We start from the raw sequence: 23,108 nt of genomic DNA, 5'->3' as shown, positions 1-23,108 counted from the left end.
TCGGTTAAGAAAATATTTAACAAGTGTTTGAATGATTTTGAAAAATGATGTGCAGCATGTGCAGCAACAGGAACGATTTCGAATACGGATTCTGCAACCTGGATACTGGACACTGGATTCTCTCGATTCTGGATTGTGAATGCTAAGGCCTGAAAGTCTCTGCTCGACGGCAAAGTCGTCTACAAATTATTGCACGCGATCGCTCATTTCCAGCAGAAATAACACAAACACGGCAGCAGCTTTGGATGGGGAACTGGGCACGGGATGTGGGTAACTCTTAACTGGCAACCAGAAACCAGCCAGCCAGCAGCAAGTCAAGTTGCCAGTTTCCAATCTCGCAGGCGATGTAGATATAGCAAATAAGATATGGCCGGGGCATGTCATGGGCCCCGCGACTGTGAAAACATCTCAATGGCAAAAGTATCACATCATTCATAATTTCATTGCCGCGCAGGGAGAGTTGATGGGGCAGGGGCAAGGGGCTGGGGCAGGGGCAGTGGCAGGGGCAAGGGGCCTCTGGGAATTGAGTTGTTGGACCTGGCCACGAAAATCTCTCGGCTCAAGTGTTGAATGTTTGCTCAAATAACAACGGCAACAACACGAGATCCGATCCGAGCAACAGATCTCGAGATATATCTCCCGGGGATCACTTGGGGGCGCGGTGAAATTTGACAAATGAACCGGGCAGCCCGAAAAATAAACACACACAAACACTAAATATATGCACTGAAAAAAAAAACTATATCAATGGTTGAAAAAAGGAGTTGCAGTGTTAAAACTCACATCCGAACTTTTTCAAAAATGTCAAACGATTTTTACCTCTCAATTATATATTACCTTCAAGTAATAATTTATACTCTAATTTACAAGTAAATCCATAACTATTTTGAACACTTTTTGTTTTCCGTGTAATAGCAACCATAGCCCGGAGTGATCATTATTAATGATGACGATTTGTTGATATTTTTGTAACGTGCTATGGAAAGCCCTTTTCGTCTGCAATGCGATCGCACAATTATAAACCAACAACAGGAATTACAAACAAGTGCAGTACCCAGAGCCTGCCCAGTCATGCCCATTCCCATTCAAATTCCGAATCCCCGAACCCGAATCCAAATCCCCAATACCTTATCCACTCTCGATCCCAATAAGCATGATCATCGCGATGATCTTCCACACAAATTGCTTTATCCGAACAGCTGGATGTTGGGCAGGAAACCTCTGCATAATCTAGGCTTATAATTCAATTAATGCCTTCGGTTCTCTCTCGATGCACTTAGCTCGCGTAACCTGAAGTGCAACACTAGAATCCAGCCACATGACTGGCACCTCGAGTGCCCACAAACCGTGTGCATGTGATCCGAACGCGGATCTCGCAGTTCGGACTCAAAAGTAGTCGTCACACTGTCTGCGGCAGATGCTTCTTCAAAAGATCGCTGGTGGGGCACAGGTTGATGATCGAACGATCGAGCGATCGAGCTGCACCGGAAATCGTTTTCGAGTGTTGCCCAAAGAGATCGTTTGGCATTAGCAAACGATCAAATTGATAGAAATTAAGGTATTAGCAGAGGATTTCTATCAATAGAAGTTAGCTAATAGCAAAACAAATAACGAAGAGCTACAGATACACTTCACTCAAGAATACATTTACTAATTGCATAGTAAAAAGTTGAACAAATGATGTGTCCTTTGCGATTCATCCATTCAATTGCTATAACACTTCCTCTCCATTTCCAATTAATTTACAACACTGGAATGAATTGTTTTTGAAAAAGTTGTTTTCTCTTTAATTTGTTTTTCTTTTTTAATTGATTTCGGTTCATCTTTAATTGTATTTTATAATTTTTGTTAACTAAATGTTAGTTTTTAGCTGTGTAGTTTCTTCTCATTAACTGTTTTCTGCGTTGCTTATCAATTTCGGCTATCATTACTATATACAAATTGCCTGGCGAGCTATATTTAGGGTACGACTATGGAACTAAGTTTATATATATATATATTTATATCGATTTTTATACATTTAGAAAACAAGAAAATAAACAATAACAACGTTTCTCATGGTAAATATACGACAATGATTGGTTAGGCATACGCATAAATATATTACAGGAGCCTTGGCAAGCAGTTATCAATCTTCGAGTTGAATGATGTGGGAAACACTTATCGGTTACTGAACATTAAACTAAATTAAATTTAAATTTCATTTAAATTAAATTAACTAAGCTGCAGTTCCTTAGACTACAATGCAGGAATGTTTGTTTGTTTGTTTGCTGTGTCTTTTATGATGAGATTTCACTGTGATGACGTTGGGTGGTTCGTTCGGGTTGCTCAAAGCCTAAAAACTGGGACTGCTTTGTATGATGTTGAAGTTTTCATTCTTTTTCTATTTTTCTCCGGATCGAATTGTGTGATTATTGCGAAACTGCTTTCGTGTGGACGCATTACATAAATTTTGACTAGGAAAGGACGTTTTGTGGGTGGCCAGTCAGCTAGCGATGTGCTCGAGCTGGCGAGGATTGCTCCAGTCACACCTCGCTGGGCATACAGTGCACACTGGAATCCTGCGACAATTCATCCATAGAGGATTCTGCAAGAAGACGAAAGTAATGTCCTTTTGTTAGAAAGTTCTTTTTGGTATGTTTAGTTGCTTAAATAAACAGCAATCCCTATTAGAATATCTTAAACTATATAACCGAATGTATATGATTTCTTACCATGAGTCGGGTATAGACCCGCTTTAGAGCCGTTCAAATGCATTGGGTTCTGTGCGTTATTCTGAAATGAATACGTTAACTGCAGGTTAATATGACGCGCAAATGAGCTTCCTTCCGGTTCGCGCACTGCAATCAAAAATCGTTTGTTGAAAGTAGAAGAAAACAGAAGAAATTGTAAGTACTGTGTTGGCAGCTCGTAAGGATTTCATGGGGCGGGGGGGTTTGGAGTCAAATGAGTATACTGGACGGTCGGGTTCTACTTTTTCTACGGATACTCTAGAGGAGGATCTGCGGGTTGGACAGGGACTGGGAGGATGCATGCGGCACTAATCCACTACTTACTTTTATTCTTACCAGCATGTATGTGTTTTTTCTGACGCGCCCGCGAGTTCTGGAACCACACTTGCGTCACACGCTTGCTGAGACCGGTCACCGAGGCGATCCGCTCCAGATCCTGGCCATCCGGATTACTGTCAATCTGGAAGTTGGCCTGCAGCACTTGCAACTGCTCCTCGGTGAAGGTGGTGCGCACCCGTTTCGTCTTGCTCTTGTGATAACCATCGCCATCACAGCCCTCTGGAATGGGAAAAATAAAATTCGAAATCAAATAAGAGGCAGATCAGAAATGCAATTACAACTGGAGCTAAAGTACCTACGAAGTTGCCCAAGATAGAGTATCTTATGTACACAAACTAGATGCTGCTAGTTTACAATTATTTCAAATTTATAGTAAATTATATTTTTTTGATCCAATATTTCTTGAAAATCTTACATAGCAAATCTAAAATTTATTTTAATTACAATGTTTATAGAATGACACGTCATGAAGGGAATTCTGAGCAGTCTCAAGTGCGTGTAAGCCATAAAGGTCTTTAACTGAAAAGTTCCCAGTGACTCTGGGCCTGGTCTAAAAGCATTTTGACAGTCGGCCAAATTGAAAACGTCAAAAAGTGTTTATGGTTTATAGAGCTGCTGCTGCTGCTGTTGTTGCTGCCATGCTTTATGTGGCCACTGTGACCGGACACGGTGGTCTGCCCCATCCGGGGAGGAGTTGGGGTTTTCAGGGGTCTGCAGATGGGGCCTTTGGGCTGGGGAACTCGGCTACGACATTCACAAGCCGATCACGTCGTCTCAGAGAAGGAAAGAAATCAACTGCCGAGTTGTTTTTTACGAGTGTGACACGATTTCGTCAGTGGCGACTGGCTGGCGCTTAGCTCTGGCGCAGCTTCACTGTACCGTTCACAGTGAAGCGTCCCGAATTGGCAACCGTTCTGCCGCTGAAGCGTGCAGCATGTTTCCAACTTGTTTTTATGCCCCCCAGTTTTGTTCGTACAATTGGAGGCCTGCACTCGTAGTGAGTAAAGCCCTAGTAAAACACTAACCGTCGCTCGATGTGGTGCCACCCTCGACCGTCTCCAGATAATGAGCCTTGCAGAGCACCCGGTCATCCATGAGGGCGAACTGCTCGCCGGTGGACAACTGGCGTCCGCACTGGTCGCAGGCGAAGCAGGCTAGGTGGAAGACCAGCTCCCGTGCCCGACGCACCCAATCCGAGGCGGAGATGCCGCGACAGCACTTGGAGCACTTGGCGCCGAAATTTCTGCAATTAAACGAGAGGAAATAGCAATCAGTGGGGCTTAATAAGTGATAAAAATTGAAAAAATACATCGTGAGTGTTCAAAAAAATTAATGAGCTATTAAGCGCACACCACAACCTGCTGCAATATTCACTCAAAAGTAAGAATAAGTAGTAGTATCAGATGCAAATTATGTTTAATTCGAATCAAATGCACATTAAGATATGGGAGAAAACGGAGGCATCTTTATCAATCCGATATGGTTGAGTATTTTCCTGTATGCCGGAGCGCTTTCCAAGCGGAAGTGCCTGCCCTGGCAAACGTTTTTCCAAATGAGTCGGCAACTTTCGGTGGCTTATTGTTAGCTTTTAAGCTTATTTTTACAACAGCCACAACAATGTATGGCCGGAGCATGACTCGGATGTGCCTGGTGATGGGTTTTCTCGGGATGGGTTCACATCCAATGCGATCCGATGCGATGGGATGCCGATGGTGTAGCCGAAGCTGGATGATGTCTCCATCGGGCAATGCACACTTAAAATTCTTAACTTGAAAAATAAATATTTTTACAGCATCTCACGGCGCGTCTGTTTGTTTATTTTCATTTCGTTCGACGTCGACACCGTTTTCCTACGTTTCCCCCGCTCTGTTTTTATTTTTTGTATCTGCCAGATACTTTTTAGCTTGCAACTTGCATTCTCTGCCCGAAAAGTTTTCATTCCATTTCGTTACGTTTTGGCCGCATCTTTGTCGCTGTTGACTTTATGGATTAAGTCGCAAACGCTGTCGAATTGTTACAATTACAATTAACCAGGTGGACAGAAGATGTGTGGGAAACTATTCGGGAAACACTTGTGCACATACACAATCGAGTTGGAAAATGAATTGGAACTTTTCGAAAGTTCAAGGGGGCAGTTTTTTAAAAAGAAGTGAAATTCCAAGCGATGGAAAATCCAATTAAAATCATGGGCAAATGTTTCTGGACTATAACTTGGTATTATGTTCTAGATTTTTATAGATATATATTTTTCCTATACTCACTTGCTGTAGTCGGCCTTGCAGTACACCTGCCTCTCCCGGATGAAGCAGGACTGCTGGCGATCCAGGGGGCACATGCACATGCAGCAGCGGAGGCAGTGAGCGTGCCAGGAGCAGCCGCCGACCTCCAGGAAGAACCGATCCGAGATGGGCTCCCCGCACGCTGCGCAGGAACGCAGCTCAGTCTGGAAGAGAGCGGGAATATAAAATGAAAATCGTGGTCAGCATTGGGTGTGTGGGACAAGTTTTCTATGCAAATTCTGGTGACTCTTTTTATTATCACACAGAGACCTGAGAACCGGATCAAGTCTGAAATACGAAAAGCTAGCTAGCTACATATGCGATCTGATCTGAGATCGTAGCGCCCGTCGGATTTGTTTCTTCTTTTGTTGTGCCTTCAAATGAAATCGTTCAATAAATCTGGCAAATGTCCCGGCGGCTTCTGTTTTATTTCTTAGCTGCAGCATTTAACTTATGTATATTAACAAATTTCAATAGCCGCACAAAAGACGAGTTTCGTTCGCGCGGCGATTTGTTTTGTTTTCGTTTTCGATTTTTTCGACTCCGATTCGCTCTTATTCAAAAATTGAACCATAAATTTAAAAATGTTATGCTAATTGTTGTTGGCGATATCAGTGTTATTGTGGCTGCGACGGCAACTGCTTCACTCCGAAGTCCCCAAAATGTGAAATTTATCGACCCATCCGAAGATCGATCTTATGAATATTCAATGTATCGCCTGCATGTTACGCCGATTTAAATGAGTGTTTCCAACAAATTTTATTGCGTTTCATAAAGTACAAAAAAGAGACCGAAGCGAAAAATAATCCGCCGTATTAGCCGTATTATTTAGATTGTGGCTTTCTTAATTGATTTTTTAGTGCTGAGCGTAAAGTGTTGATTTCAACAAATATTTTAACGGCTGCAAAATCTGCATTGCATTGCATTATTAATTAATTAAGGCGGGTAAATTCAACAAGTGTATAATGAAATGGGAATTTCGACCGACTGCATGTATAAAATTTAAATTGATATGTGATCCGTAAATATATTTTTCAAAATTTATGTCACTAGGTACTCAAAAGGTGCCAAAATAAAATTAAAGTTGAAGCAAAAATGCAATTGAGAATATTTTTAGCAAAGTTGAATTATTTGTTGTGAATTTATTGCAAGTGATATATCTAAAGTGTCCAAAATAATTTGTTACTTAATTGTAAATAAATCAAGCGAAGATAAGATAAGAAGTGAAAGTAAATCCGGTTGGTTTCAATGCATTTAAAATGTACTTTTTAATATGCATATATTATTTACATAGAAAAAACCCTCTGGAAAAGTTACCCACTAAATATTGAAAATATATTTTATAATTTTAAACTGGAATAATTTACTTATCCCCCTTTGGTCGCCCATCAAAGAACACTTCAATCGATGTTAATGCCTTCTCATTATCTTTCTTTTGATTGAAAAACATTTCAATTGCTCGATCTGGTTATTGTTGATTATGATGTGCAATTTGGGATGAATTTTAAACGCTCAAATAAAAAGAATTGAATGCAGTACTTGAAGCGTTTAATTAATGGTCGGCGTTGCGGTTATGTACTTTTCATTCATTAACGCAACAGGCAAGGAAATGCGAAACGAAGTTTTTCCATTAATCAAAAATGGCAGGGAAAATACATGCTGGCAGTTTTTTATTTTTTTTGTTTGTTGGTAACTGGCGTTGAGAAAACAATTGTAGACACAAATAATTGTCGTTTAACTTATGGCAACTTGTTGTTAACTTAGCTGACGAATTCGTTTCTTCTGTTGCCGCCGGAAAATAAATACAAATAAATACGAGATAAAACCTTTGGCCGTGACTATAACCCGATCAAAGGGCCCGCCATTTGCGACTAAGGCAATTAATAAGACAATGCCGAAGCGAAGCGCAGAGCTCAAGAAAAAACAGCGCATAACCGAGAGCATACCCCTTGGGTAATAGATATCTATGAGAATAATTTATGACAGGCCGCAAACTATCAGATACAAATGTATCTACTAGTATGGCCCGCGTTTGAAGGGGGGTTGCGGCCGACCGAAATATGCAATATGGCCACCATCAAAATGAGCAACATGTGAGCTTGTATCTGCATCTGTATCTGTATCTGTGCGTGTTCCGTGGACATTAAATAACTACATCCTAACATGGCCGTCTGAACGCGCAGCCGCTGCCATTTAACTTTTCAACTCCGCCGTGTATATGTGACACGTTTAATAGCGGTAGTCGGCAGTCAAGCCCCCGACCCATAGATACCACACCATGCCCACAAATGCCCCTCAACCACCCGATTTTCCCTGGACGAGCCTGCGCTCTGCCATATCTACCACATCCCAGTCCCAATCCCAAACCCACATCCCTCCTCTTTGGCGTCGCCTGTCACTTTCGTTTAACTTTTCACATTGCGCGCCCGAAAAACACAACCAACAACAAGGCCGAATACTGCCGGGAAAATTGTGGAGGGGTGGGGTGGGGTGGCGTAAGGAAAGGTAAGGGAAGCGGTACGAGGGGTGTTTTCAGCAATTTGTTTTCCCAACGCCCGTTTTAACACACAAAAACGGAGGCTGAGACAGTGACTTCAATGCACTCAAAACAATTGGTTTGGAAATATGCGCACATGAAAAATAAAACATTTAAATATTTCAAATATTTGTAGATGCGAATATTCACAGAGTTTTAAGTACAATATTTTCTTAAATAAGCTACGATTGCTCTTGGGAATTTAGATATATTTAAATACATTTCTCGCAGTGTCTCAGACCCGAAATCGCACTTCCAATTCCCTGCAGCTTGTTGGTTATACACATGCAATTGTTGTTGTTGTTGTTGTCATGTCTATGCCCACTTTTGAAAATATGTCAGTTGTCAGAAGGACAAAATAGGCGGATGGATGGCCGAGGGGTGAGAGGAGGGGAGAGGGGCAGGGAATCGGGCAGAAGGACACATTTGAAGTGGCATTTTTGGCGTACATGCCATTGTAATTTACTCGTGAGTGTCTCGTGAGCCTTTTGCGGTTGTGTGCGCATTTCAATGCGAGTTGCACAAATCTGCCCATGAATTCAAAATGGGTTTCTTGTGGGCTTAGAATTCGTGGAAACTTTCCCGACTGGGTGACAGAATAAAGTGCGGAAAATGGCTTTAGTAGGCCAAAAAAATGCTGAATGGATTTGGATGATGAGCAAATACCTTTTTTTATCAGATGCCTAATGATGTTAGCGGATTTAAAGTGTGTCAGTACTATTAAGGATACACATCTATAAGATAGATATAAGTCAAATTAAAAACCCCCATCTGGGCAGGCTGAAGTGGCAAAGATTTTCAGAATTGATAGAAGATGATGAATTCGCCGGATCTCTGCGGGTTACAATGTGCGATAAAAGATCTCGCCGGTTATCTGTGGGACCGTGGCTAGTTCTGTGCCTTTTATTGTTATTATTTGCTATGAATACCCAATGTTATATAAGCACACTACGCAGGCCAGGCGAGGCCCTCATAAAAATTCCACAATTTAAAACTTGCACCTTGCAACTTTTGGCTCGAAATGTCGTAAATAACCCCGGCTGGCAGTCGTATAAAAGTGGGAAAAACAAAAGGCCAAGACAGAACTATAAAAGACACATGAAGGGTATGCAATAAAGTTTATAATTCTACCCATTCCACAGGGATATGCATAGATAGAGATATCTGCCCCAGCAAGGTGTTCAGAAAAAAAGAAAAGATGATATTGCAACCAGTAGCTGGGCTGCGTTGAGAACTGTATCATCTTTGGTTCGAAAAGATACATAGGTGGGGACACGCCTAGAAGATCGATTACCTTCCGAATTTTGAATCTTTCACGTCATTGCGCAAATTGAGCGATCATCGGAGGGACTACCGAACCAATATCGATTGCTATATCAATGGATGGATCGTTGGTTTGATGACAAAAGCCCTTGGCACTCAATTGGTTTCTCTCCGGTTGTGACTTGTCATCTCCTTGCGTTTTCTATCCACCGTGAGAATGTTGTGCTCCCAAAAAAAGACAGATAGCTAGATACATAGATAGATGGAAAAACAAGCGAACAAAAGCCGCTTGATAGCAGACAACCACAATGGACATATCTTTTTGGCCGATATCGAAGCAGTTATAACAACAACTTGGCCACTTGTCACTTGAACGGATTTTGGCAAATGTTTTCCTAAGGCCTTTCGATCTCTCGACTTAAGCTGCTTTTCAACAACAAATCGCAGCGAAGGCTGCTCGGTTTATTTCCAATATTTTTATTGTGTAAACTCTTTTTTTTAGCTGATTTATGCGCCATGAAAATTTTCAACGGGCGTCTGTCAAATAAATATATATTTTGGTTGCTTGCTGACTTTCCAAAAAGGCGTATCGCTTTTTAATTAGAGCTACTTTTTTGTGTTATCCCGCGTTGCGTGGGCCCTAATATATTGAATTATGCTAAAATATGACTACCAAAAAGTTAACACGTCGGCGTTTGTTTGGCGTTAAGTTGGGATCATCGTTTCGTATCTGATTGTTATTTAATGGCACCACGAACTGCTCTTTATGAATGGAAGCGGCCAACAAACGCCCACGATCTGGAGTAAAGTAATACAGAAAAAAAGGTGGAATAAAAGCATCCATATCCATAATACGAGCACGCTCCATAAATTGGCTAAATGTTTACAAATATTTCATCGGCAAGCGGTTAATGGTAATGTCGTGGACCAACTCTTTCACTCCTTTGGTCCATATACTCCTCCATTTATATACATATCCATATGTATATATTCTATAGCTTTTGTTGCTGTTGTCGCGCCCATTGATCCAATCAAATTAATGGGCTGCTATAACTGGGCAGCCAACAAAAACGGCCACAGAGATGAAAAGGGAATGCATTTCTATGGGAATACAGTGCGCACTGACTAAGTTATCCTAGGCTTTCAAAGTATGTCAACAAAGCAGATATCAATATGGGCAGCTACAAGCCTTTTTTAGCCATGATTTGCCATTTTCATGGACATGTTTTGAAAGTATGTTCTTAATATGTTACCTTTTCCTTTTTATCGAATACCTACTGCACTTTCAGGCAAACCTGTCCAACTACGAGTGCGTTACTGTTGCTTTGTGCATCTCTCCGGCAAACTTAATTACCGCTTTATGTCAATGGTCCAGCGTGTTTTTGCTAAATTTATCAGCGTTATTAAATTTTATCACTGGCGACAAAATGTGCATATGCCATTCAATTTTCACAACATATTCGCACATCACACGCACACACAGCTCCACTGCACCTCCCTCCCTCCCTGGAGCTCCAAATCCACAGTGGAGCCTCTCAGCCTAGGCAAATATTATGATGGCAGACAACTCGTCGGTGGATTCATCCGGGAATCTGGGAAAGGCGTGGACTATTGGGCGGCAGGAAGGGTCAGGGGTACAGGGCATCGAGTTGTGGGGCTAACATTGGCGTAACATCGTAAAATATTTTACGGCCAAATGGCTGCGAGCCAAAGTCGCCAACGTTTTTATGGGCCCAAAACAAAGAGCCAATATTCTCGACAGCCAACAAAAAATATCGAAAAGAAAAGCCCTTCGATTTGCAGCTGTCAGTTTTCAATTTGAGCCGCTAAGTGGCTAATTGACAATTGCCGAAAAGTAACTAAAATGCAAATGAAATATCTATTAAAGATAATATACAACCGATCGTTAAAACGCCAAGAGCCGAAACGAAAAAAGCTGTGTTAAAATATAAACTTTATATATGCATATATAAAAAGTTTTATATCACTTTATATCATTCTTTTTTTTAACTTTTCGGTTTCTGGGATTCTGACGATGACGAAGCCTCGGTTGATCTGGGTAAAAAGGGGGTTCGGGGGTATATATTAGGTGTGTAAATTACACTGAAAGAAGTTGGATCAATAAGAACTGCCAAAGTCTATAAAAGTTACTATAAAGTTATTACAAAGATATATTTTGTTCACAGACAGAAACAGTAAACCTTTTGAGGCCTTAGGCACCTTTTAAGTTTGTTTTCGTGTATTTTTCTCAGTGTAATTTACCCCAGTATCCCACAATTCCAGTGTTGACAAGTTATGGCCCAAAGAGCAGCTTCGACTTAAAATGTCGCACTTTATTACACTACAAAACACAAAACTGAACTCAACGCGAGATGATCTCTCCGGGTTTTGGATCGCATCGGATCGGATCGAGATGGGATGGGATCGTTTTGGGCTCTGAGCTCTGTGTTCTGGGATCTGGGTTCTTTGGGACTGGTCTGGTTGACTTTTTACAGCCATTTCGTTGGAGATGTTGCTGTTGGCAAACACCGGCCTTTTTTTGTGTGCGCTCCCAGCCGCGTTTTATTATAACTGTTGACTGCTCGCATACGAGATAAATTTCATTTTAATACTTTCTTCGTTTTAGTTTTCGTATATTTTATTTTGTCCGGGGCTACGAAGCGGGGCTTTTGAGGTCGAAAAGTGATTTGCATACGGGGGGCATCGTTCTCACGCGTTTTCCACCGCTGACGATCATCCACTCGGAGAACGAGAATCCCCGCCAGATCTTCTGGATCGCGACTGATAGATCGCCCGACTTATGCAGCTAATACCGTTTTGGGAGCTCGGCTTCCAGCTTTCAGCCCCAGCTTCTCGGCCTGCCATTTCCACTGGCCATAAACATAAACAGGTGGCAATGTTCATTTGCATAGACAACGTTTCGATATTAAATTTCAAAGCGAACGACCAGCGTCGACGACATTCCGAAAACACTAAACAAAAACATAAACCAAGGAGTCCGAACACAAAATAAACTAAATATTCAGATGACAGTGGCAAACTGAAAATGGCTCTTCGATTTGCTTCTGGGCCCTCTGTTTCATCTACACATGAGTATCTATCAGGTAAACTCTTTGATTTGGATACCAGCGATTTCCTGAACTTGTTTCGTGTTTTAATCATTTGCGGCTTTCGGCAGCTGTCTTCGATTCGAAACGAACTTGTAAATTATACTATATATGTCGCGACAGTTTCGGGCTTTTGTCTTCTGAATTGATAAGGTCGCATTATATGGTAATGTGGAGAGGAGTCAGAATAGAACTTCTTCTATAACCGCAGATTTATAGCCACTTGCATTTATTATATACTTTTAATTGGAGAGCTGACAAGGGTAACTATTACTAGGTGAAATTATTAAAAGTTTAATATGTATTCTATATATATGATAACCCTTTTTTATAACCACAGATTTGTTATCAGCTTATATCTATATTCATGGCAATACAATAGTTTGATGCCAAATGAAATTATGCAGCTCCTATGTTTCCATCGAGATCCGATCTTGCACATTTATTAACTCTTAATTAGAGATAATCTGCATCGAATTTATTTCGAATGCATAAACTGTGTTTTATACAGCGCCCTGTGGCTATGCAATTTGTTGGGCAATAAATTTCAATAAAACATTTGCATCAAGCTGGAAATTCAGAGCTTATGGGTGTAGCTACCCTCGCAATTGGAAGTACGGCAAACATTTCGCTTGCCATTTTTTATCAATTAAGATTATTTTGTTTTTTATTTTGCCACAATAATGTTGTTCTTTTTTTGCATAAATTTAGCGGGCGGCAGTTGTGCAAATAGAGCTCAAAACTCAAAGTATAGGGAGAGAAAATCGCCGTAACGAAGTTCTCTTAAAGTATCTCAAACGATTTCGACACGCGTTTTTCGCGTTCTCTTGTTTTTGTTTCGTGCTTTTTATTTTGAATATGTATCTTTTTCTTTGGCATTTTTAAGGCATTCATCATAAAGTTGGGGACTCGCCGAGCATCGAGTGAATCCGAAACCGAAAATCCCAAATGCTTTTGTCTTTTCGTCAACATGTCACAGCCACTAAACATCAATAAGTTGGGCTTTTATTGATTTCGAGTCGTCGTCTGCCTTTTTTTACTACAGCTCATCTTTGTGCGGAGTTTTTAGGGGGATTTCGTGTTTGATTTCTTATTTTTTATTGAGCATTGGCCACAATTAATTAGCTAAATCTGCATTTTGCATAAATTACACATATAATATTTTCATATTTCAGTTTCCAGCTTTTGGCCATTGTATTTCTGTCCCCCCTTTTTTTGTGGGCCAATAAATCAAGAGCGGAGTTGTTTTTTGTGGGCCACCGCCAAAGTTCGAGCAGATAATTTATTTGGGTGACTTTGAATGATTTTAGCGGTGGGTTTCAAACGGCAAAGAGGTTCTAAACTAGTTTCGCTTCCCTAAAACTAATCACTTTGGCTACTGTTCGTAGATGCCATCGATAAAATGGTATTGAAATCCTCTATCGGCTCAATTTGCAATTGTCAGGCAATTAAAAACAAATTTTTTTCGGTGACAAAGTGGCAAGAACGAATCAATTTATAGCCTTACATATATTAGAAAGTGTTATACATTTTATATAAAATCAAGTTCTTTTAAAAATGTGAGATAAATTTTATATCAAGCGAACTACAGTTTGTAATATGAAAACGATTCCTTTTTGGCCAATTTGCAATTGTCAAGCAATTAAATGCGAATATTTTCAGGCGACAAACTGGCAAAAGGACATTTATTTTATTTATTGGAATTTTTTTGCCAGAAATCCAAATCGAATGGTTTGCTTTTAGGGGTTGGCTCGTAAATTCCAGGGGCGGGTTTGGGTCTCTATCTTCCTTGATTTCTTTTTTTTTTTTGAGTTGCCGGCAGACAGGAGTGGCAATGATTTGTGGCATTTTACAATTTTACAGGCCCAGGGGCCATGCATCATTTGTAGGCCAACTAAGCGTCCTTTAAGGACTATTTTGTGGATGCACTCGAACGAACAATGGCAAGACACTCGACTCGCCTTCCATTGTGCGGTTTTGTGAGGACCTCTTGTGCCTCCTGCATTCGATATTCATTCGAAGGGGACTTCTCGCATTTACCTGCTAAAAATGCTGCTGCGATTTTGACACATCTACCCGGCGATCTCTTCCTGCAATTCGCATGCGCAACCCGACCGAAAACTGACCAGGAACTCTGGCATCTATTGTCAATAGGTATGTACGTACATACATGGATTCGAGGCCCAAAACAAAGGTGTGATATTTGTTTCTCTTTGTCCCTGATCGGGGCAATTGGCTCAAGTCAAGATGCATTTTCCGTTTGCCCATTGTTTTCCCAAGGAGACAAGAACCGAGGCGTAGACTTCTTGTCAGCGTTGACAATTAGGCATTTTCGCCCAGTGGTCACAGGACACTCTCGAGAATGTCCTTTGTTTGGGAATCCAATTATTAGGGGGCTTGCTGAAAAATCTGCTGACCGCTGGCCAGGCAGCTGGTTTTGCAAAACATCCTTTTGGTAAGCAGGAAAATCTTGGCCATCGGCACGCGCTCCTTTTTTTCGGTTTCTTGTGCGGGATTATGGGACAATGGAGTTAGGCGTGTAATCCTCAAAAGGTGTTTTGTTAAACACTCAAAGCTAATAAGTAGATGGAGATATGGAAAGTCAAAGGCTCTATCCTAAGATCTCTGTAATCACTCTGTTTTTTTAGTTCGCCTCCAAATACCCAATCAAACCGCAAATGGAGGCGTCAACGACTTCTTACACAAAAAACATCTTTGGTGTATGTATTTATGGGAGGTTTAGTTTTTTCCAATCTTTCAATTTTCTTGTGAATTATTAATGAAAAATCGATTATTGAAATATGTATATATACGTTTTTTATAGCTGCTTCGCAGGCATTCGACATTTAAACGCTTAAATATTTATGCCTCTTTTATATCTCTTTCTCCGACTGACTACCTAAGAGCAGGGAAAAAAGACTCCATCTCCATACTTTGTTGAATATTCATAAGGCAGCGCCTAGTGGCGTCATTTTCGGATTTGGATTTGGATGATAAAGCGGGGCGGCGATATGTGCAGGGGGGATCCACCAACATCTGGGCCGGGTCAAGATCGATGATGTCAAGAAAAGGTCTCTCGCCGAGAATCCCCCGTGCCCCTTGCCCCATGACCATCGACGGCACCTCAGAACTGTTGACATTTGTGTTCTGGACTTATCGGGGATTCGAGATGTAAGCGGATGCCCCGCTGATCTGATTTTTCCCCCTATGACCGTGGTAAGTATAGAAATCTAGCTGAATAAAATCGGGCGATTAAAATTATATCGCAGAGCAATAAGCGTCAGCACCTTGTCCAATTTGCTATGGTAATGAAAATTATGCTCGTCGAACAAAGCCATGGCAAATCGATCATCGGCGAGCATAAATCATGATCGATTCTCTGCAGACTCATGGCGAATATTTTTCAAAAATCCTGTGGGTGGTTCACACACAACAAAAAAAGCCCGTCGCACAGCGGGTGTAAAAATCGATTAAACGTTTTCGGACTGGGTATGAAATAAAATCAAAGTCAAAATCAAATTCGAAATTCAAAAACCAAAAAATGTGTGTGTTGTTGAATGAACAAGGGATTGAGCAACATCATCTAGGCGACACGATCAATGCAATGTCTTGAAAAGATACAACACAAAAACAAAAAAGGCCAAGTTGAATACGATTTTTGGGGTTTGGTTGCAGATACATCCGAATATCAGCCTTCATTTCACAGCCAATATTCGAGTAATACCCAAAAGTGTGGGCTGCGATCTGTGCTTTATTCGCTGAGTGTTTTCGAAGGGAACCCCACTGTGCGATTTGTGTGCTTTTCATATTCACCGCCCTGTGTCGTCTCCATATTTTTGGAAACTCATCGTTTTCCAGCGGTTATTAGTGTGCTGGCTTTTTCGAATTGAATTGGAAGTGTTTTGCTCCGGTTTTTGTCTTAACTCCGGCCGAGCAAACGCCGCCTGTTGCGTTTTCTGGCCCAAAATGCTCGCAGCGGGCTAGGAAACTCTACATAAAAAACTGATTTGTGGGCCACTCGGGGTCTGGACTTTATGTCCAGCAATTAAAAAGGAAAGCAGAAACTTCATTTTGAGGGGGTGTGCAAACAAAAAGCTCAAACGCCGAGTAATACGGGTGGAACATGCAACATTTACAGGCTAATTTAATAGAGAATAAAGAATATTAAAGACTAACTATAAAAATGTGCCATAGTATTTCTACAAAATGTAGAAATATTTAATACAAAGGTTGATTACTTTCCTCTTGCAATAAAATTGATTTTTTACAATCAATATAAAATGTGAATTGTTTCAAATAATTATAACTCTTTTCCCCTCCCATATTTACAAACTTATCCCACTTGTTTACTGTGACATTTTCTTTATTTTTATATACCAATCACGAGACTCACCTTCATTTTAATTGCCTCCACAATTTTGGCGGTTGTTAATCCAAGTATCTTGCTCGAAAATCTGTCGCCAGCTTTAGCCTGGGAATCGAAATCGAGCCCGATCGCAGCCAGTATGAGGAGATATAGATGATAACGACGACGACTTGATCAGTTTGTCAAGCGTCCCACGGAAGCCGTCGTCTGCATAGGATGCTTATATAATCGTATTCTTAAACCAGATCTATTAATAACCAGTGTAAATTCGCATATCCGAGATAGAAATCAATTTGCAGGCGCTTGCAACATTTTTCGTTTTTGATTAGCACATTCGATAACAGTTCACTTTCTCAGCCGACGGCGAATGTTGCGTTTCGATTTCAATACAATAATGTGCGACACCTTATGGCATGGAATACTCGTAGAACCTTATCACGATAACACGTTTCACTGCAGATACTCTCAGCGCTTCTCGCTTTTCTCGTGACGGAGCGGAGCGGATCGAGCGGTTCGAGCGGACGCGAGATGTTGTTACAGCTTCGAGGCCACTGCGTTAACTGCCGGCGCTCGGGGTTCGAGCTCAGGGATCTGGTGGTGGTGCTCAACTGGCTCGCCTCACGCCCGGTTTCCATATGCTCATGGCATGGCCCGCCACCACCACAGGTATGATGATGAACCAGCCGTAGCCGTGGCGTACGCACAACCACAACCACCAGTCAGTCCCATTCGAAACTCGACTCGAGAACCCGCTCAACTGGTTTTTGAGCGCACATCTGTCGTCGGCGCAACGGGAATGGTGGTGATTGGCCCGCCTGGCCACGCCCCTTTGCGCCCCGCATAACGAGTTCCGCAGTGGTGTCCCCCATTTTGAGTGCTTTCCCAGTCCGCGCCGCCTGTGCACCAATTGAGTGCGCCGGCGCGTGCCAACTTGGCCACTTGAATCGAGTCGAAACTCGGAGTGGAATCGTCGCGCGAATTGGGTGGGTGTTGCTCTGGTGACGATGTTGCTGCTGCCTGGGATGCCATTTCTACTGATATGGCTGTTACTCGGAGGAATTTTTGTCATGTTGCTGGTGCTATCGATGTTGTTGCTGCTGTTACTGTATCTTTTGTTCTTTCTAAAGCAGTATCTTTTGTAACAGCTTTTCCTATGAAACATTTCACTGCTGTGGTTACTTTTGCCTGGAGGAGCTACAAATGTTGCTTATGTTGTAGTTGTAACTTGTCATGTTGCTGATGTTACTGAAACAGATGTTGCTCCTATGTTGCTTCCAGCTCTTTTGCTTTTACTCAGGATGTTTCCACTTAAGATTCCCCTTGCATTTTTGTATCTTTCAATACAATTGCTGCTGTTACTGCCGCAAATGCTTCTTTAAGTAAATTTATTGTTGTTACTATAATTTCCACCATAACTTCCACTGATGTTGCTGTCATTTCAGCTTTTCCTGCTGACTTTGTTGCTGCCTGAGTGAGTAAAAGCCCAGGAAAAACCCGAACATCGAGGGAGGAAGTAAGGAAGTGGGAAAACGGAACTCGAGCTCCGCCGCACTTGACTTTTTTGGGGTCAAACCGCTTGATGGAGGGGAAGTGGGTTGTTGCCAGTGGATGCTGGTCTCTTTTCGGTTAAATATTTTTCATTTCTGTTGGCTGTTTGTGATGGCATGCCAAATATGATAGCGCAGCAGACTGAAGTTAAAAAACAATTTATTTTATTTAAAATACAATTAAATGGCTTTAACAAAAATACTTCTTTTTAATATTGCTGAATCATAACTACAATTAGTTTTAAAGAAAGTACTTTAATTTATGATACCTTGATGCTAAATAACTCCTGAAGTTACTCCAGTTACTCCATTGTCCCCTTTATCCTTTGATTTAAGCCCGAGTTTAAGCTTTATGTGCATCCACCGATCCCCTTGAGGATTTCCATTCCGAGCACTTTAACCATTACTTTGCACCATTTTTCATTCACTGTCTCTTTGATCGTGGGCTGTCTCTTAAAGCCGCTTGGCATTCAATTGGCATTTGGCTGTCGCCATCATCCAGTCGAGTGGCCTCCACCACCTCCTCCATCGCCAATCCTCTTGCCTGCCCCCGTTTTTTTTTACCACTTTTTCTCCGCTTTTCGCTTTGCTCACGTTATTTAAGGATTAACATCATTTTATGCTGCCTCGCAATGCCTTTTTTGCAGGATTAAATGCTGCTGTCTGCTGGCTCTCGTTCTCCTGTCAATGCACTGACAAAAATTTAACACATCTTTAAGCTTAAATAAATGGAAATAAGCTTTAAGTAAAGAATTTATAGAAATATCTGTCATAAAACCTGCAGACTGCTTTGGGAATTGGCATTTGTTGCTTAATTTCCATTTTGTCAGCAAGTTGGTCATATTTTTTCAAGTGTAATTTCACACCCCCCACTTTCCCCGCCCACTGCATTTTCCGCTCTCCTTTCGCCCCTTTGAATTGATTGCATTGCACTTTTCCTCGCTGTTGTTGTTGCATAGTTTGCGCTGATGCACCGCCTCCATGGCTACAAAGTGATTTTTATGGCTTTCTGTCAGTGTGTATCTGCGTGTGTGTGAATGCAAATGTTTGCCTTGCAGTGCGTGTGTGTAAGTGCACTTTGATGTTTCCGCATTACAAAGGCGGCACTTTAATAGCGGTGCATTTATCAAAAGGCAGCCAAAAGTCCGACAGCAGCTGGTAGCTTTAACACGCATACGCCCCGTGGGGTGCCGCAAAAAAAGCGCTCTGAAAACTGGGAATTACAGGAAATAGAGCGCGTAGAAGAAATACAACAATAAGATTAAACATTAAACCGACAAAATGATCCAGTTAACATGCAATTTTGCAACTTTTTCATACCATTGCCCTATAGTGCATAAAAATATCTGCATTTGAATCCAAACTAAAAGGGAAATGTCTTAATTAAAATCATATCTGCATATTTTCCCTAATACCTTTGACTATCGCCCATTAATCAGCACATCGAAGCGCAGCCTTTTGCTTATCCTGGACCGCATCTGACTTTGGTAAGAAATAAAAATAACTCGACCCTCGAGGCTCTAAATTGATTAACAGTAGCCCCCCGAACCAAAAAGTAATCCGATGGTTGGGGTTTCTGAAAGAGATGCTGTCAACGCATCGGCGTTCCGGGAATGCCTTCCATTTACATGCCATAATTCTTAAATGTCACCCGCTTACAAAAGCCTTGGCCATTTGATTTCGACCGCCTTCGAATTGGCCCTCGAACAGGTTGAAACCCGGGCAGGTAAATGGAACTGGAACCCGCGAACCCTAACCCTAAATGAACACATCCTTCTCATATCTCCCATTGTTCGGCTCATAGACCAGCGATATTATATTTATTTGGATCTTTATTGAGCTGCAACCTGTCGCAGTGGCTGGTTTTCGGGTTTGGGTTCTGGGTTTGGTTTCTTCGGCCTCTCCCTCTGGATCTGCCCATTTTGGTGGCAGATTTATGTTCTGGGCCTCCAAGCAGATACCGATCGCGGCGATAAGATCGAAGGGATGACCAAAAGAAACTCTCTCTTCATAGAAGATGAAGTTGCACTGGGAAAATATATGTGCCCTTAAAGAGTTAGAAAGTTATTAAATAGGTGAAGTTACACAGCTTGTAAAGAAAGAATTTCTCCCAGTGCTCATCTTCTATGATCGCTGAAAATTTCAGGGTAATTTGTTGGCTCCGTTTTCAGTTATTTTTGTTGGTCGGTTGGTTGGGTTTTTGGGACAGGTCTTTCGGAAAACTGTTGGTGGCATGTTCGATTTTCCGTGGCTACCTTTTTCGGCTTTGTGTCGCAGTCGCGCGTGTTATGAAGATGTTAAGATCCACTGGTCAACCCCTAAAATATGTCTTAATTGCCTGGGGCTAGAACCATGGAGTGGACAACGTTTAATAGATGGTTAAATGCACCTACATATAGCCAGTTCCCTCCCGGCTGTTTGCACAACTCCTGGCCAGCGCCTGTTTGCTCAAGTTTCGTTTTATGGCCCGTTTTTGTGTGGTAACATGTGCCAAAGGACATCATTTTGTGGTGGTAAGCGAGTGTCCAATGCGTTCTCATAGTCCATAAATCATTGGCCAACTTGAGCTGTTTGGCCAGTGAAAATTTATGTTGAATGTTCCTGAGGGAAAGATAACCTTTAGCCTATATTATGAATAACTTTGGGAGAACTTAATAATTTGTTAAGGGAATATTTCACAATTTGTATTTAAAAAAATCCTGTAAAGAAGGATAGGTTAGTTATGCAATCGTTTGATTCGCTCCCCCATTGCAAACGCATTTTGTTTGTTCTTTCTCCTTATACATTATGTATATATATATATATATTTGTAATAACTCTCTAGTGTATATATAAATTAAAATAAATAAATACATTTTTTTGGTTTGTGGATTTTGTTTTTTTTTTTTAATAATAATTATCATTACCATCATCATTATCATTAGAGTTATCCTCGTCGGTAAAAACGCCGCCCTCGTCCCATTTTTTTGTGTCTTTATCTCATTGCATGCTTGGTTGTTCGAGTTGCTGGTTGCTGTGGTTTCTGGTTTTTGGATGTCGCGGTTTGGAGCTACAGTTGTTGCCTTTACCAATTAGACCGAATTATCATGATGCAGTAATAATAATAATAGTATATTGTTTAACATATTCCGCGCCTGTCCAGCCATCGCTTGCACATATTCCCATTTCCCCAACTATCCCTACCTTTCTCCTAACCCTCTCAACATTCTTTAGTCGTCAACGATTTTTGTGGTTTCTTTAACAAACAGAGCAACAAACAAAGAAATGCACAACAGGAGCAAATGTTCGATACTCCAGGATACTGACCTCCGATCTAGCTACTGATCCGATCCTGGCACTCTAATTTCCTTACTCTGGCGCGGGACTGGCCAACAAAGCGTTTTCTGTGTGGTTTTCTGGTACAATACGATTCGGTGCTTACAATAATAAGTATCATTCGGGCCGTAGACTCGAATCTTGAGCAGTTTTGTTCACTAACTTATTTGGTACTGTTGTGTTGTGTTATCGGCTACAATGCTATATATGAGTTATCAAGTATCAAGTATCAAGCTGAGTTCCTAGCGCACCTTAGTCGAAAGCTATTCATACTTATCGGATAATGTTAATGTTTAGTGCTTCAGGATTCGAAAATGATAGATGACCGATTGCTTTGGAGCGAGACTAGCGTTGCCGTTTGGGTGATAGATATCCTGGTTGATTTTTGGCAGATCCAAAACCCTAGACTGGCCGGCACTAACCTACTTACACGCTATATGTATTGTATATATCTGTATATACTCGTAGTCGCGTTTCTGATTTGTGTAAATTATTGTTATGTACATTTAGACATGCAGTTCTAGAAGATCCGAGCGAGCGGGCGAGAGAAGTTGCCATTGCTTGTTTAGTTCGTTGTACAAAAGCGGAAATGAGGAAAATCATAACCAGATGCTGTGGAAAGTCAATAAATAGAGTAAGAACGGAAAGAGGAGGCAACACAAGTTTTAACTTTAACTAATCATGTGGTTTCTTTTTTATTATACTTTTCGATTTTCGCATTTTGTTTGTATTCTTTTCTTTTCTTTTCTTTTCACTTGCCTATATATTATTAGATGGTACATATACATATGTAGTTACACGCTAAGCTAATTATTTTGTTTAACAATAAATGTATAGCTGCTTGACTTCTCCATCTTCTACTGATCGCACTCCATTGTCTGTTTTTATTTTGCTTACGAGTAATAACGAATTTTAGCTGCAGCTTCTTTGCATTAAGGAACAGAAAATTAAACGGAAATTCTATTTCGAAAGAACATAAACGTAATAGGGCAAAAATTCAAATCAAAAATCAAATTTAACAAATTTTCATTAATTAAAATTACAAAATAATAATAATTGACTCGCTAAATTATAGACGTATTTTAGTTGTAGAAGTTATAGGTCTTAAATAAACAGATTTAGTGGCTGTGTCGAGACGTGTGTCGAAGAGCTTTTCACGAATTTTGCTGAACAAAATTAGATATAAGACTCGCCCCAATTCTGGCGGCAGATTTCGGGATCCTTGGGTCCAGAGGGCCAGGCTGTCCGGTCTGTCGTTTGGTTGATGGAGTTTCTGTTCACGCTTCTGCTTTCGGTTGAGATTTCTAACATAATTAAAACGCATTCAATTAAGCACACCAAAGCAAGGCGATATTTGAAATTTGGAAAACAACTGTTGGTTTTTTGGTAGCAGCTCTGCAGTAAGTGAGGTTAAAATAGTATTCGAGAATTCCGGGAGATTCTCTTGCTTTAGCGTGCAAACTGAGGTTTTCCATTCCATCTCTAGAAACTTCTCTTCTCGAAACTAAAGTCTACCTGAATATCCTATGTTATGCTTGAGAAGGGGAGTGGAAGTTACGTATCCGTCAAGTGTTCAGTTCGAAAGTCCGTTTTTGGGGGGCGTCGTTGTGTGTGTCTGTTCATT

General features: G+C 41.1%; 1 protein-coding gene across 2 annotated transcripts; it reads right to left on the bottom strand.

Moving 5' to 3' along the window:
• Window positions 1–1,780: 1,780 nt before the first annotated feature.
• On the bottom strand, window positions 1,781–17,291 carry LOC6736673 (LIM/homeobox protein Awh). Of its 2 annotated transcripts, none has more exons than XM_016170807.3 (6): window positions 16,650–16,782; window positions 5,333–5,514; window positions 4,097–4,314; window positions 3,057–3,290; window positions 2,715–2,840; window positions 1,781–2,587 (listed from the first exon to the last, which is right to left on the bottom strand). In XM_016170807.3, exons 1-6 carry the CDS (start codon window positions 16,653–16,655, stop codon window positions 2,526–2,528), a joined length of 828 nt encoding a protein of 275 aa, XP_016030293.1. In that variant the 5' UTR covers window positions 16,656–16,782; the 3' UTR covers window positions 1,781–2,525. The 2 variants fall into 2 exon arrangements, with proteins under 2 accessions (XP_016030293.1, XP_016030294.1); XM_016170808.3 differs by having other exon boundaries at window positions 1,782–2,587; window positions 3,069–3,290; window positions 16,650–17,291.
• Between the last annotated feature and the right edge of the window lie 5,817 nt (window positions 17,292–23,108).

The sequence above is a fragment of the Drosophila simulans genome, chromosome 3L (assembly GCF_016746395.2).
Source record: "Drosophila simulans strain w501 chromosome 3L, Prin_Dsim_3.1, whole genome shotgun sequence".
Classification (NCBI taxonomy): Eukaryota; Metazoa; Arthropoda; class Insecta; order Diptera; family Drosophilidae; genus Drosophila; species Drosophila simulans.
Note: the sequence above shows the minus strand (reverse complement) of the source record. Positions and strands in the feature narration are given on the sequence as shown.

What these genes read in the sequence shown, in the direction of transcription:
- LOC6736673 (XM_016170807.3), bottom strand. An exon ending in TGCAAGGCCGACTACAGCAA is followed by an intron (nt 4,315 to 5,332) that starts GTGAGTATAGGA and finishes GTTTAATTGCAG; the next exon opens with AAATTTCGGCGCCAAGTGCT. An exon ending in ACATGCTGGTAAGAATAAAA is followed by an intron (nt 2,841 to 3,056) that starts GTAAGTAGTGGA and finishes TTTTGATTGCAG; the next exon opens with TGCGCGAACCGGAAGGAAGC.